The 16483-nt window shown below is 44.0% G+C and overlaps 1 protein-coding gene across 4 annotated transcripts in view; it reads left to right on the top strand.

The window, feature by feature from the left end:
* Nucleotides 1-16483, top strand: part of NEK11 (NIMA related kinase 11) — a 195594-nt gene that overhangs the window by 60051 nt on the left and 119060 nt on the right. For all 4 annotated transcript variants that reach the window (XM_006117584.4, XM_006117582.4, XM_025181916.2 and 1 more), the window contains exons 4-6: nucleotides 4037-4155; nucleotides 11628-11692; nucleotides 14622-14748. In XM_006117584.4, coding sequence (XP_006117646.2) covers nucleotides 4037-4155; nucleotides 11628-11692; nucleotides 14622-14748 — 311 coding nt within the window. The remainder of the gene's footprint in view (nucleotides 1-4036; nucleotides 4156-11627; nucleotides 11693-14621; nucleotides 14749-16483) is intronic.

Below are 16483 nucleotides of genomic sequence, written 5' to 3'. Positions count from 1 at the left end.
CCCCGCCTGAAGCAAATTGTTTCCAGCAGCCACACATCACACCACAGATACACTCACCAGGAACCTACCCCTGCAACAAACCCCGTTGCCAACTCTGTCCACATATGTATTCAAGTGACACTATTGCAGGATGTAACCGCATAAACCACAACATCATAAAACTGCACATCCTTTAATATGATATATGAAATGCCCCTCTGCCATGTATATTGGCCAAACTGAACAGTCTCTATGACAAAGCATATGTGCACACAAATCAGACATCAGAAGTGGTAACACACATAAACCCGTAGGGGAATGTTTTAACCTACCTGGTCACTAAATCATAGATTTAGAAGTAGCTTTCTTCTACAAAGGAATTTCACTAACCAATTACAGAGAGAGTCTGCAGAACTGGATTTCATCTGCAGATATGACATCGTTACCCTGGACTTGAACAAAGACATTAAGTGGGTGGTGCATTACAAAGCCAGTTTCTCCTGCCTTTAACATCTGCATTTCCACCTCAAAAGCTATGTATGGGACACATCCAGCCCACTTAATTAGCCTCATTAACACAGGTCATACAATTGACAAGTGTTGGTTAGTCTCTAAGGTGCCACAGGACTACTTGTTGTTCGTAATATGTAATGAATGAGATTCAGAGCTTTTTATCTAAAGGTTATCCGTTTAAATCCTACCTAAATTAACAGTGAGCAAAATTTGCTGCCACCTGATGGGTGTTTGGAAGCGTACTGTGTTATATGCCCAGTTTCTCGTCACAAAACTACTACTACAATTGGCAGTAATTGGTATCCTAGATCAGCGATTCCCAACCTTTTTTGTATTGTGGATCAGCAAACCCATTCATAATCTTTGGACAGAGTAGTAAAATTTTATTTGTATATTTGCATTTTCATAATGCAAATAATGAATCTGTAAATAAAATGTTGCTTGTTCACCTCGCTGCAACCCAATCCCTTGCTTCCCAGTGCCTAACACCCCTTGACCACCACTCTAACCCCCATGCCCTTTGACCCTTTAACGTCTGACCCTACAGCATATGCCAACAACCTCTTGCCCGATGACCCCACCAAACTCTCACCCAACATCGTTTTGTGCTTTGACCTCGCCTATCCCTGCACTCCCCAGAGCAAGGCTTCCCCCTCTAGGGAACATGGCCATTACTGCCATGTGGGCAGCGGGAGGGGCCATTGGCGGCATGCACGCTCCCTCCTCCTTTGTACCTCCTCTCTTCCCAAGCACGTCCAGCTCCCTCCCCACTCAGCAGAAAGGTTCCCATAGAGTTGTTTCCCCTGTCTTGCCACAAACTTCCTGAGTGTCCTTTGGCAAGTCACTTAAGGTAAAATTTTCACAAGTGACTAAGGCACTTAGGAGTCTCCGACCTACTGACTCTCAATGATTTACACTGCTCAGTCACCTCCTTGTTTGTGACCGTGTGTCCCTCTGCGGTTGTGGATAGGGAGCGCGGAGCCCCAGTTGGGTTACCATCTTATCTAGGTGGGAGGAGGAGAAAAGAGGGAGGTGCCTCCTGCTCCACCTCCTCAGCCCCAGCGCCGCTGCCAGGCAAAATCTCACGGACGGGCACCCGTCCACAGACTGGTGGTTGGGAACCACTGCCCTACCTGGCAAGTTCAGAAGAAAAATCAAGCATTAAGTTAGTATGGTAAAATGAGCTACTGTTTCATTCCTTGTTCTGTTTTCTTCAAAGTACTGTGGCTTTGAGCCTTTTGATGGAGTAATGAGGTGCAACCCTTCAGTGCAGCACCTGATGTTATGTTTGTTCTATGAATAACAGAGTAATCCAGTCTGGCACATTTCATTAGTGCTAACCACATTTGCAATTATAGAAGAGAAGAGAGTGTATTCTGGTCTGTTTTTGTGAACTTCCTTGATGTGTGTCCCATTTCAAATATTTTACAGCAGTATAAAAATAATCTGTGTAAGATTTACATGAAGAATTCTGTTCTATTTTGTGACCTAAAACTGGACATCAGTGAAAGATAGTTCTTAAAAACAATAATAGATTAACTTCCCCCAAATTACATATGATTTTTAATAAAACAATGACATGTAAAACATAAGTCATTACCTTCTCAAAATAAAAATAACATAATTTCCTTTCTCCAGTATGGTTTCAGTTCATCCTGAAATACACATTCTCTCAGAAAAATTAGAAATTCTAGGCACGAATGCCTGTTCATGTTATCAATCATAAAAGCCAAAAAAGCAAATCTTGTTTCAAAATACAGGCAGTCCCCGGGTTACGTACAAGATAGGGACTGTAGGTTTGTTCTTAAGTTGAATCTGTATGTAAGTCGGAACTGGCGTCCAGATTCAGCCACTGCTGAAACTGATCAGTTTCAACAGCGGCTGAATCTGGACGCCAGTTCTGACTTACATACAGATTCAACTTAAGAACCCCAGGCATCCCCAAGTCAGCTGCTGCTGAGACTGATCAGCCGCTGATTCCAGGAAGCCCGGGGCAGGAGCTTCCTGTAGTCAGCCACTGGTCAGTTTCAGCAGCGGCTGACTTGGGGACGCCTGGGGCAGAGCAGCTGGGGTGCTGCTGGGTTGGTCCCGTAGCGCCGCCGCTCCTCGGCGCTACTGGACCAACCCAGCAGCACCCAAGCTGCTCTGCCCCAGGCGTCCTGATTCAGCCACTGCTGAAACTGACCAGCAGTGGCTGAATCAGGACGCCTGGGGCAGAGCAGCCGGGGTGCTGCCGGGTTGGTCCCGTAGCGCCCAGAGTGGCGCTACAGGACCAGCCGGCAGCGCCCCAGCTGCTGTACCACAGGCATCCGGAACAAAGCCGCGGAGCACGGGGGCAGCGGGACAGCCCAGACGCGCCGTGGCTGTCCTGCTGCCCTCGGGCTCCGCGGCTTTGCTCTGCTTTGCTCCCTGTCCCCCTGGTCTGCAGACCAGGGGGATGGGGAGCAAAGCGGCAGAACATGCGGGCAGCGGACAGCCCAGACTGCCCGCGTGTTCCGCCGCTTTGCTCCCCGTCCCCCTGGTCTGAAGACCAGGGAGACGGGGAGCAAAGCCGCGGAGCACACGGGCAGCGGACAGCCCAGATGCGTCTGTGCTGCCCGCGTGTTCCGCCGCTTTGCTCCCCGTCCCCCTGGTCTGCAGACCAGGGAGACGGGGAGCAAAGCAGAGCAAAGCCGCGGAGCACGCGGGCAGCGGACAGCCCAGACGCGTCTGGGCTGTCCGCTGCCCGCGTGCTCCGCCGCTTTGCTTCCTCTCCCTGGTCTGCTGGAGACCAGGGAGAGGGCCCCGTTTGTAACTGCGGATCCGACGTAAGTCGGATCCGCGTAACTTGGGGACTACCTGTAGTTATTACTGCATGTTATACAAAATTCATGAAATTTAAATGTCTGAAGTAGCTTGACATCTTCCCTGTCCTGTGCTTTATTTCCTTCTCTCCAGAACATTAATATACTGACCTTCCCAAACACAAAATAGGAAGAATGAACTTCTTCAGCGTTTCTCAGCAACAACATTTCAGGGTTGTTTTTCTTGAGCAGTTTTTCCTAAAGTACTGACTTTTTACATAAAATTAAACTTAGGGCAATTTGTAAGTTATTGGAGCCAATCATTTTAGTTTGACGGGAGAGCTGAACATTCTTTCAAAATTATCGAAGGCCGCAATCATCACTTTTGGCCAGGTTCTGTGTCCATTTTCACTCCTTATGCATTGCTTAGACCATGCAAAGGGAATGGAAACTGCCCACAAGTCTCCTGCCTGGAGTCCTTCAACACAGGTGAGAACCCAAAAGGTATGGAACTCCTCAGCTCTTTAGATATCTCCAATTGGAAGATTATTTTCCTCTTAGACTTCATGTATTTTGAAAAATTGTAGTAAACAGAATTTTTAGAAAGCTACAGCGATAAAGATCAGCATTAGCTTTAAAAGATGTGTCATATAGCTAATATTCCTGTGGGTCTTGGATAGCAACTGTGTCGTATATTTTGGCATAAGAAAAAATGTTTATAACCTTCATATTAAAGATTCAAATATCCTCCTATATTTCAGGGTCGAGATCTAGATTGCAAAATTCAAGAATACAAAAAAGCTGGGAAAATATTCACTGAAAGCCAGATAATAGAATGGTTTATACAGTTGTTGCTTGGAGTCAACTATATGCATGAAAGGTACAGTAATTTACTTTAATATGGAAACATTTGTGATATAACAGAGCAGACTTATACCTAATATTCAAATTGAAATGTAATTGCTATTTTTCTTTGATATAAAGCCCTATACAACCATTCTGAATTAATATACTGTGTGTAGTGGAACCAATAGCCTCACTGGGCCCTGTAAGGGGTGGGGCCCCGGTACCACTCTCATAGCGCACGGCATCGATTGGCAGTGTGATGTCACTGATCCCCCAACACAGCTGGTCTTTGTTTTTCCATACCAGAGATTCCTCCCACTCTGAGCACTTGGTCTTGAGGTGCAGTGGTCGGCGATAGGTCATCAATCCGCCAATTCCTAGTCACTGGCTATTGTTCGATCACCACTTGGCTCTGAACAACCATTGCTGATGCCAGGCCAAGACCCCACTCTGATGGTGTCATTGGCACTACAAACCTCCTCATGGTCTCAAAGTCAGTGGTCAGCAGACTTGTACTCTTAAAACCAATGGTGGTTCATGCAGCCATCTCAACCCACATGTTTGATAGTGGAGGACATCGGCGACAGCATCACATCTTCAGCTTGAGGAAGAAGTTCTGGAGGAGACCATGCCTCATGCCTATGAACAACCCAATATCGGACCACCCAGAGAGATGGGAGCACCCATGGTACTGGTTTTGTCCTCATTGTCACTGGGCAAGGCCATTTTGACTCCCCCCTCATCCAGTTCTGCCAAATGATGGCAAGGTTCATCAGGAGCTGCTATAGAGAGTTGTACTGAATCTGGACCTCCAGGAAAAGGAATTGGAGGCACCATTGGACTCCCTTTCCTGTGTTCTTAGCTCTATAGCACCAGCAAGGGTGGCATTGTCCCTACATGAAGGAGATTTGAAAATAATAATTGCCTTGTGGAAAATCTCTTCTTCCCTGCCCCTATCTCGAAAAGAGCTGAACAAAATCACTTTGTTCCAGGTAAAGGAAATGAGTACCTCTATACCCACCCAGCTCCTATTTCCCTCACTGTGGAAGCCATCAGCTAAAGGGATAGGTGGGGCCAGTCTAGACGTACCCCTGCAGAATAGGAACTCCAAAAGACTGGATTTATTTGTGTGAAAAATGTATTTGTCTTCCAGCTCACACTTTGGAGTGGCTAACCACCAACCCTTCCTTGGCCATTATGATTAGAATATGTGGCAGACCATAGTCAGGTTCAAGACATTATTCTCTGAAGGTTCCAGGCAGCCTTGAAAAGATCATGGTAGTGGCAAGAGTGGTCCTTCAGGCAGCTTTGGACACAGCTGACTTGGCGGCTGTAATTCTATGCAGTGAGCTTCCTGGCTGCTCCTCCCCAGCCTAACGACTGAAGCTCGGCAGTTGATGCAGGACTTTTCTTTTTATGGGCAGGCTGTGTTTGCAGAGTACAAATAGTAAGCGTGTGGCAGTTTGTCCGACCCGGGGTCCCTCCTCTAAGTCCGGGTGGGCCCTGCAAACCCTGTCCTGCCCAGCGTCCTGCCCGAAATCCCGAGAGTCAATTACTTCACTGTAGTAGTAAGGTTTTTATGCTCAGCCTGGTACCACCAGTCGGTTCGGGGCCTGTCCTCCTTGTCGCTCCCGGGGGGGAGACCCGGTCCCTCCCTCCCTCTCCCAGGGGCCCTAAGGAGCAAGGGTCTGTTTTGCCCTTACTCGGCTGATGGGGCATTTCCCTGGAACTCAACAGCCCACGGCTGCCAATGCCACCCTTCCCTGGGCTGCTTCCTGTCCCCCCCTGTGTCTTGAAACTCCCGTGTTCTGCCTGGGGAACCTACCGCCTCTTGCCCGTGTCCTGCTTCTCCATCCAAGGGGCAGTCTCTAGATTGCCACTGCCGGTTTCCTCCATCTCTGGAAGGGGGGCCACTCGCCGCATCCCCCGGAGTCTCTCTACACTCCCGGTGCCCCTCCTCTCAGCAGTGGTTGGTTCTCTTTTGAACATCGCCACAGTCGGCCACAGCCTCACGGTGCCCCACCCCCACCTGTGTTCCGCCCTCCAGGCCGTGCCCCACCCTCTCGCATCAGGGCCGCACACAGGCGGCCCAGCTTCATGGGCCGCTGCGCCTTCCTCCTCCTTGCGCCGTTCTGCCCCCTCCAAGTGGGACAGTGGCCGGCGACGCACCAGCCTCAGTGCGGGCTCCTGTGAGCCCGTGACGAGCACCATAGCCTAAAGGACTCCTTCACAACTCTAAAAATCTTGGGGATGTATGTCTCTGCCCCAACCTCTAAGTGATTTAAGGCTCCAAAATCTCAGAGTCAGGGGAGCCAACAAGAGCCCCTTTCCAAGAAAAGCAAGGGCAACAAGTGATGCTGAAACCAGCTTCCATCATCCTCCACTCAGTCGGGCTCAACCCACGCTAAGCAAGATAAATAATATGGCATTGATGTTTTACATCAACAAGCAAAGGGGAATGCACTCAATGGCCCTCTGTCAAGCCTATGGACTTTGCTGTGTCATGCTTGAATTGTTAATCAGAAGCTGGTTGTTTTCACAGTTCTCCATCAGCAGCATTTTGTTTTTACAGCTACTTTCCATCTCCTTTTCTTGTATCATGTCTTAATTTAGAGTAGATGCCTTTTTGCACTTCAGGGTAGTCAGTCTGCACTCTCCATCTGGCCATCAGGGTCTCAGCACAAGGTTGCTGGGGTCTTACTTTTTCACTTCCTCGTTTGTAATTTTCTGGCATCTTTTCTCTTATCTATTCACATTGCATACCTACCTTGTTCTCTCAAAGAACAGTGCAATGATTTCAGAAACAAACCTCTAATAGGACAGACAACTCTAGTAGAACAGAACAAAGCAATTTCCAATATTACTGCATCAGTAAAGAATATTGATCAAAGCAATTCCATCAAGTAAACTTATGCTACAGGATAAAACAATTGCAACCTATCTAAATCAATTTTACCATACATGTCTACATACAATTGCTCCCAGTAATGTGCAGACAGTCGAAATCCTGTTTGGATTAGATTTGCTTTGAACAAAGTTAGCCACCATGTGATGTTTTATGCAGCCATTTCCCACTAGCATAGTACCAAAATGGACAGTAATTTCTGGTATACAAACCCTGGTGGTGCAAATAGTTCTCCCACTTTCAGTGCACTAACTAGACACTGCTTAAGTGGCTTGTCTGGTCCCACTTTTCACATTTTACTACCCAGGGGTCAAGTTTGACCTAGAAGGGACTGGTTGCATGCTTAAAGTCAAGCATGTGCTAAAGTGCTTTGCTGGATCAGGACCCAAGCACTCAGCATCTTGCAGGATTGATCCCTAGGAGAGCAGACAGGAGTCTAAATTTCAGTATCTTCCCTTTTTTTCTTTTTTTATCAGTTATTTGTGGCCATCAGCAGCAGTGAAAACCATGGTGATGAACATGATATACTCTACTACAGATTGAACCTCCCAGATCCAGGACTCTCTGGTCTGGCAACATCTGTGGTCTGCCAGGGCCATGGATGTTGCTAGACCAAAGAGCTCTGGAGGCCAGGAGTGGGAGAACCAGGGATTGGGGAGTCCCAGCTGGGCCAACAGCAAATAGGCTGGGGAACCCCAGTGGCAGCAGGACCAGGCAGGGCTGGGGAACCCTCAGTGACAGTGGGGCCAGGCGGAGAGCGGGGAGCCTTGTCCCTGGCAAGGGACTCTTCAGTGGCAGCGGGGTCAGGTGGCAGCCAGGAAGCCCTGGCAGGGGAATCCCAGCGGCAGTGAGGCCAGTGTTGGCCTGGTGGCCCAGGGCTGGGAAAACCTGGGGTACCCCCCCAGTGGCAGGGTGTCCTGACAGGGAAATCCTGGGAACCCTTCACAGCAGCAGGGCCAGCAGCAGCCAGGTGGTCCTGGCCAGAAACCCCGAGAAACCCTGGCAGCAGCAGGCAAGCAGCAGGATGTGTAGAGCCCCATCCAGGCTAGCATTGGGAGCCCCAGGGAGAGAAACTGGCAGCAGGGCAGCTAGCTGGGGATCATTGACCTCCCCTGGTCCGGCAAACTCCCTGGTCTGTGACCGCTCAGGCAAAAGCCTCAGAGGCGCGGGACCCCCCTGCGGCTGCAGCTTCAGTCCGGGTGCCTGTGGTCTGCTGGGGACGGTCCCTAGCAGACCACAGGCACCCAGACTGAAGCAGCAGCAGCGGCGGTTCCCCGAATCTGGAAGCACAGGAAACAGGAAGGAGGGGGGAGGAGATGAGCCAGGCTGAATGAGAGCTACAGAGGGGAGCAGCAGCAGCATTGTAAAGAGGTTTCACCTTTGGTAAGTAAAGGCCTGTTGAAGTTTGTTAATAACTTGCTTGCATGATAGTTTGTTACTACCTTGCTTGCATGATACAATAAACAGGAATATTCATAATCAATTCATTCAATTTCACAACAAAATGAGAACTTTTTGTATGAATGAGAACTTTTTGTTCTGGAGCAGTTAAATTGCATACATCTATCTACATAGCTGAGCATGTGCTTACAGCTTAGCTGAAATTACTGGTTCAGTATTTGAAAATTCTGTTTTCAAAAGAATATGTTTTTGCTATCTTGAAAGATTTTTGCAATGACAGTGCAGCTCAGAAAGATTAGAAATGTTTGTCTTTTCTTGTGCCTCATAAATCTCAAAGGATATAATTATCTCATGGTGACCATACCACCTACTATGTATTGTACATAACGGGATGGGTTTTTTGGATTTGAACTTGACAGCTAAATTGTCTAGAATAAATGGATGCACATCTTATCTATCATTAGCATAATAGAAGAGAGAATAATGGTTTGCAGTGCTTAGGTTAGAGGAAGTTAGTGTGCTAACCACTGTTTGGTCTAGCAGTTGGAACACTTTGCATGTCCACATGGAAGATTGCTTTTAACACCATCAAGGCAGTCACACCATTGCTGAGATTTCTTTTGAGAAAAGATAACTACTATGTGATCCTTAACCTTGGTAATTTCCACTAGAGCAATTTCAAAATCAAGTGATTTTGGTATAGTAGCTTTAGTAGTGCAAAACTACCATCTCACAGCACACAAGACACTGCCTAGATTGCTTTTCTGTTATTTCTGCCTTCTACTGCAGAAGAGTCAAGTTTACCGGAAGCCACTTACTTCTACAAGTAATTTTGTCACACGCTGTTCAAATTAGTTCCATAATATTTTCACAGCAGTAAACTTCATTCTGTTTCAGTTGGTAGCATATGGCAGAGGAAGCCTTATTCATCATGAGTGAAGCATGTTGAAAAATGTTCTTCCATATCTTGTATGAACATAGATTATTTCTGTCTACTGCACCTTGATAGCGGGTACTTTTATAGGTCAAGTAAGGATCAAGTGTACTTCTGTTGTACATAGATATGGATACATTTATTATAATATCTTTAATAACTAAATTTAACCTTATTTAAAACCCACGCTTTGGAATCCAAATCCTGACCAGAAATCAGTGTCCTGTTATTTACTTCAGAGTTTCTTTGTAATGTCTAGTAATGTGATAAAATCTGAACAAAGTGAGACATTTTATATGAAAATGAGGATGGATGCATATGTGAAATAATGATTCATATCACTTTAAATAGCTTAATGTTCCTTGCTAATTTAATGCTTGACAAATTCACGTGTGTTGCTTTAAAAAGTTGCTATTATAAGTTTATTTCATCTGTTTATTTAGAAACTTTGGTAAATACCCATTGCATAATCCATTGATATTTCATTCTCATCTCTTAATGCAGTATAGAAACAAATTGTTTAACTATTATCCTTGAGGACAAGAACTGGAAGAAGTAGTTGAAATATTAAAATACTATTTTTTATATTATTTTTTACATTTCACTAAGCATAAAGACTCATTTTTCAATCTGCAGTTTATAAATCTACAATAATGCTTTCTGTTAGGTATTAATTACTTTCCTATGAGATGTGGACTAAATTAAATGATGCATCAGAAGTTAGTTTCAATATACAAAACATTTTAGAAATCACAACAGTATTTCTGTACAGAAAACTAAAAATTCCAGGAAAAACAGAGCAATATTTGAAGACAGTGGAACAACAACTATAGTCAGCTACCATATTTGATTGTACTGCTTACCCCCTAAAGATGCTAGAGCCCCTAGTGCTCTCTATCTCTAGTAAATGGTTGAAGAATTGGTCTCAGTGCAGTACCAGTAATAGTAGGTGTTGTAGACTGTTGTTAACTCTATTCATAAGCAGATTATCAGCTGAAAGAACACTGTTGCATATGCTCCAGGAATCAGTGATTTAAAAAGTGAGTAAGGTAAGACCCAGGTGGGATGATGGGATATGAGGGAGTCTTATGGAGGTAATTTTACAAAAATTCCTTGAGCCTTTTTTTTAAATATAATATAGATGGTAGTGCTTTATTATTATTATTTTACTCTGGAGGGGAGGAAGATAAGGATGTCATGGGTCAAAATTTCAAAAAGTTGAGAAAATATGGTTACACACAGCACTACTCATGGTTTATGGTGCCATGTTAATCCTTGAGGAACAGCTTGGTTAAAACTGATTAGAGAGAGAGAATATAGATATATTTTGTTTTTTCAAGTAACACTTTTTCCCCTTGAGAGTGGGTTCTCAGATCTGTGACAATCTCCCACTTTTTAATTTCTCTATTCTGAAGTATGTTATGATGATGATTATCCTTCTGGCAGATGACAAAACATAGCTCCCTTCAGAGCAACCAGATGGGTAAAAAGATCAACAGATTTTGTTCCCTTCCCTCAAAAGCTGAATATCTTGCCTCTGCAGCTCACCTAATTCCTTACATCAAAGGACTTGAGTGCTTGTCTCAAATGGAAATGGCAATACCTGAATTTATGTGTTTTATGCTATGTACCTAGTTCCTTATCCTGTAAATAACTGCATTTTTGCACCAGAAGGAGCCCCACTGAGGGCAATGAACTAAAGTGCAGGGATGGGCCAGTGTACTGAGAGTTCAGGACAGAGGCATGTAAATTAGACTAGCCAACATAGTCAATGAAGCGGGGATTTAAATATCCCCCGCTTCATTAAAATAAAAATGGCCACTGCACTGTGCCAGCACAGCTGATAGTCGGCACAACGCGGCAGTCAAGACACAGATCGGTCGACAAGAAAAGCCTTGGCTGACCAATCCCTTATTCCTGGTGAAATGAGGTTTACAGGATTGGTCGGCAAAGGCTTTCCTTACTGACCAATCTGCATTTTGACTGCTGCATTGTGCCAACGATCAGCTGAGCTGGCACAGTGCGGCGGTCATTTTTATTTTAATGAAGCGGGGGATATTTAAATCCCCGCTTCATTGACTATGTCGGCTAGTCTAATTTACATGTCTCTGTTGGCAGAGGCATGTAGTCTAGACATACCCTGGGTCTCTAGTCTGTCAGGCTGTCCTTTAGTAGTGTAGTACTATTGAAATAAGTGGCTGGGTTACTGTGTTTGACTATAATTTTTCCAAATCTGATGAAATTGAATCCCTCCTTTGTGTTTCAGGCGAATACTTCACAGGGATTTAAAAGCCAAGAATATTTTTTTGAAAAATAACCTTCTTAAAATTGGTAAGATTACTTACTTTCTTAGATGATTTTTAGTACTATTTAAAATTCCAACAAAAATGTTAAAAAGATGTAGATTTAAATTCGATGGTACAGGTAGTCCCTGAGGTACGAACGCATCGATTTACAACCGTTCATCCTTATGACCAACCTCCCACTAAGCAGCCCCGAGTTACAAACGTGATCCGCACTTACGAACAGTGCGGTCCCATTGAAATGAATGGTCTCCAACTTATGAACAGATTGAGTTACGACCAAGTGCTTGGTATATAACTTGTTCATAAGTTGGGGACTACCTGTATGGTATTTAGGGGCATCTAAAACACTATGTCATTTCTGTAGTATATTTCTAAAAGTATGGTAAAATTTAGTTTAGTCTATGGCTTTTTAACTTGGGTATTTCAACTTTCAGTGCACAAACAGTTGGGTGGGGAAAGGATATTTTAAGGCATTTGTAGTGGAGTCCTTGCTCAGGTCCCTTGGGCTAGTACACCGGCTGGTCCACAAATCAGTCACAAGCCTTCTGATGCAAACACCAGTGCCTTTATTGTAGGTTCGAACCATCTTCTATTTACAACATTTTACAGTCCAGACAGCCAACTCCTCTCTGTCCACCTAGGAGCACACTGAGCCACGCCCAGGCTCCTTACTCCTCCTTCCCCTCTGGCTTCCTTCCTCTGCCTTATATAGCTCTCCTCCTGTGAGCCCCAGAGCTGCTTCTGATAGCCCTGCCGGCCTGGGCTTGCTCAGCTGTTTCCCCTTAATCAGGCTACTGTGTCAGAGCTCTGGCTTAGCCAGCAGTCTGTCACAGCATTACTTTACTTCGAACCTGATCAAGACTTGAGAAACTATGTATATCTTTTCTATAGGGGTATGTCTAGACTACATGGCTCTGTAGCCAGAGCCATGTAGATTAGTTTACTAGACATACCCAAATGAAGCGGCGATTTAAATAATTGCTGCTTCATTTAAATGAAAATGGCTGCCGTGCTGAGCCGATCAGCTGTTTGTCGGCTCAGCGCGCTGGTCTGGATGCTCCGTGGTCGACATCAAAGACATTTGTTGACCGCTCTGGTAAACCTCATCCCATGAGGCATAATGGGGTGGTCGACAAATGCCTTTGATGTCGACTGCGGAGTGCCCAGACTAGTGCGCTGAGCCGACAAACAGCTGATCGGCTCAGCACGTCAGCCATTTTAATTTAAATGAAGCAGCAATTATGTAAATCGCCACTTCATTTGGGTATGTCTAGTAAACTAATCGACATGGCTCTGTCACCAGAGCCATGTAGTCTAGACATACCCTAAGTGTTTCACGACCAATTGATGTTTCTCCATGCTTTAAAAATCATTGCAAGTTTTTTTTGTAAAATCATTTTTATGTCTCTTTATGACCATTCACTATAGATCAATGTTTCTGAAAGTGTACCGCAGAAATCCTTTTGGAAACACTATAACTGACCGCCCCAGTTGGTTTATGTACCGGTGCCACGGCCACGGAGCCTCGCGGTTCTCATTGGCTCCATTTCGTCCTTTGCAGCCCAGGGCAGCTGCGGGAAGCAGCATGGGCCAGGCCACCGCTTCCCGTCACTCCCCTTGGCTGCAAAGGATGAAATGGAACCAATGGGAGCCGCGAGGCTCTGTGGCCACGGCGCTGGTACATAAACAACCCGGGGCAGCCAGTTAAAGTGTTTCTGAAAGTGTTTCCATGGTACACTTTCAGAAACACTTATCTAGATAGATAAATTGTGCATATAATTTAATCTCCAGCCTTTTCTAATGATTATTGGTGGGTTTAATCCTGTTCCCAAATCCACTCTAGATTTACTGTTCTTTATATAAATGGCTTCTTTTTCCTTTCAAATGAAATATTTTAGGAACATATTGCCAAGTCATGACATGAGAACTGAGAAAAATCTGAACTGTTATTTTTACAACATGCAGTTGTCTTGTTTTAAAAAACTGCACATTATTAACATTAAAAAGATAATGCCCTTTTCAAAATCTTTTCTGATGAAAATGTTTATTATACAAAAAAGAAAAAACTGGTTTATAAGTGCATATGTTCATGCACTACATCTGTTTTATTCTTCCATGTAAAGGGGATAGGTGTACTGACTCTTTTAATTAGTATGTTTATGTCAATCACAGCCACACTGCTAGTTAAATTTGTTAGTAATTTTTAAAATAATTCTAAGCATTCTTTTATATAACTGCCATGGTTATGAAAGGTTCCAAACTGATATTGTGGCAATCTGATCTAAATTAACCTCTGATTTTCTACTGCACCCATCACCATGGTGACTAGGTGTCAAAATCCTCTACTTAAAAGGGACAGCATACATAGGCATCAGCAGTGTAAAATTCTTCACACAGCTTGAACAATATGCTTTGGCCTTGAACTGTAGGAGTCACCTCAGCAGGGGAGACAGTTCATTCTCCAGTCCCTTTCAATCCTTAGCATCTCTGCTGAGAGTAAAACCAAGGTTGCCCATTATTAGTGCTGCTTTCTGTGAGATGGATGGACATTAATCCCTGGGGGAACGTACTGACTCTGTCACATCAATTTAAACTAGACCAGACAGCCGTAAAATGGAAAAAAAAACCCACTTCTGTTTACTATTAGCTTGCCTTTGAATTAACACTGTAGAAGTGAAAAGTTCTGTATCCCATTACCAATATTCTGAGCCATTCAGTTACCCCAGTATATGTGTTTCAAGAGGTAGATCCTTGCTGTTAAGTGCCTTAGTTTCACTTATTTCAACAGAGTTATGACAATCCCCAGCAGCTGAAGATCTGGCACCAAATTTTTAAAATAATTTTAAATTATAAAATGTTATATTAAACCTACTCAAAGTAAGCTTAGAGTTCTTGGTTTGATTTTTAGTCTAGATTTTCTTACCTAACTAGTATTTGTACAATTTTATATTAAGGGGACTTCGGAGTTTCTCGTCTCTTGATGGGATCATGTGATCTGGCAACTACATTTACTGGGACACCTTACTACATGAGTCCAGAGGCATTGAAACATCAAGGTTATGACACAAAATCTGACATTTGGTAAGTGGGCAACATGCTGTTTGAGCTGGAGTATTCATTTCTTTGTAATGAATAAATCAATTAAAATGCTTTAGTTTTCTAGGTCATCATCTATTTACTTGTATTATGGCTCACTGTTTTTTTCTTTAACAAATTTATTTGCATACAAAAGGAGCCAGGGCCACCTGGTTAGAATACTTGCACTGCTCTGTTAGAACTATTCCAAGGCATGTATTTCAGTTCCTAGCTATTTTGCTATGTGGAGCTTTGTTCCTCATATTGTCATAGGATGAGCTGAGCCTTTAAGGAAAAAAATCAGGTGCAGACTGTGACTGTACCTATATTTTCTGTCAGGCCAAGGGACATGGTGAAGAAGGGTCAGGTGATTAGGGAACAGGAGCAAGGCCTGCTGGGAAATAGGAGACAAGTTAAAAGACAGGTTCCATTCCTTGGTGAGATAAATAAGAGGAGAGCAGCAGCTTGATGTTAGGCTTTCCAGTGACTGGGATCTAGGAAAGGTTCCCCTTGCAAGGGAACCAAGAAGATCCTAAGACAGTGAGAAGTGGTCCTGGGAACCAAGAAATAGACCTTTGGAGTGTGAGGACAGTCTGATGCTTTCCAGCAAGGGGTGCCAGGGTCAGATCCCAGAGTGGTGGCAGAGCCTGGGCAAACCTATTGTGCCACTTAGAAGTGATTGAAAAAACCCAATGACCAAGATTGAAGAGCCTTGTGAGCCCCTGGGATAAAAGGCAAAAGACCAACTTGAGATACCTGAGTCCAAGTGATGAAGGACTTTGACTAACGGATTTGTAGGAATCCCTGCAGACAAAGGAAAATGGTTTTGGATTTGGCTTGTGGACTTTTATTTGCCCTGGAATGGTAGGACTGTAGCTTTGGCCAAATCACCATACCAGCCCAAGTAAAACCAGAGGAGGAGGGAAACTCAGGTACAATGGGGAAACAGAGTCAGTGGCACAAACTTGACATGTGATAGATAAGCACACCATCACAGTCATCTGTCTTAGTCAAAAGTTTATAATTTTCCTACTATTCTAAAAGTATTTGTAAGTGACCTCCTTTCTAAAATGTCTCATTACCGTCCCAAAGATTGTAGTATTTCTTTTAAAAAGGGACTTGGTTTTTTGTGGGAAAGTATATCTGAGTGTTCCTTTTTTCTTTTAATATTCCAAATCAGGAAATTCTATGTAGAAAGAGTTTGAACCCTGGATTTCTATTTTATTACTGTATTAATTGAGATCTCTGAAGATTTCCACCATCTTTTGCTCCAGTCCTTCTCCTCGTATATATTGGTGGTACCTTAGGGCAGTTCTAAATATTGAAAGCAGATAGCTAAACTTTAAACACCAGTAACACTTACCATTATTCCCCAATGATATATTGTAGTATTCAGCATGTGTCAGGGGATGAGTCAGAAATGTTGTCTCATGCTTCCTGTAAATTAACTGAAATAGATTTTATGTCTGATTCTCTACTGTTAATATGGGTCCAACGCTATGAAAGTGTCATACCATTCAATAAAAAATATTGAGCGGGATTTCAAAAGATGGGGGAGCAAGTCATTTAGCATGCAGGGAAATCCTTTTCAAGCCATACTTATACTTGTTGTTGCTGACTTGCCATAAGAAGTATTTTATTTTCTTGCAGTATGAGCAGTTTTATGAGTCCAGCTTTTTATACAGTAAATGTGAAGAAAGTTGGACAAATTCTGTTTATAGTTACATCTATGCAATCTCAG

Source organism: Pelodiscus sinensis, chromosome 2 (assembly GCF_049634645.1).
Source record: "Pelodiscus sinensis isolate JC-2024 chromosome 2, ASM4963464v1, whole genome shotgun sequence".
Taxonomy (NCBI): domain Eukaryota; kingdom Metazoa; phylum Chordata; order Testudines; family Trionychidae; genus Pelodiscus; species Pelodiscus sinensis.
Note: the sequence above shows the minus strand (reverse complement) of the source record. Positions and strands in the feature narration are given on the sequence as shown.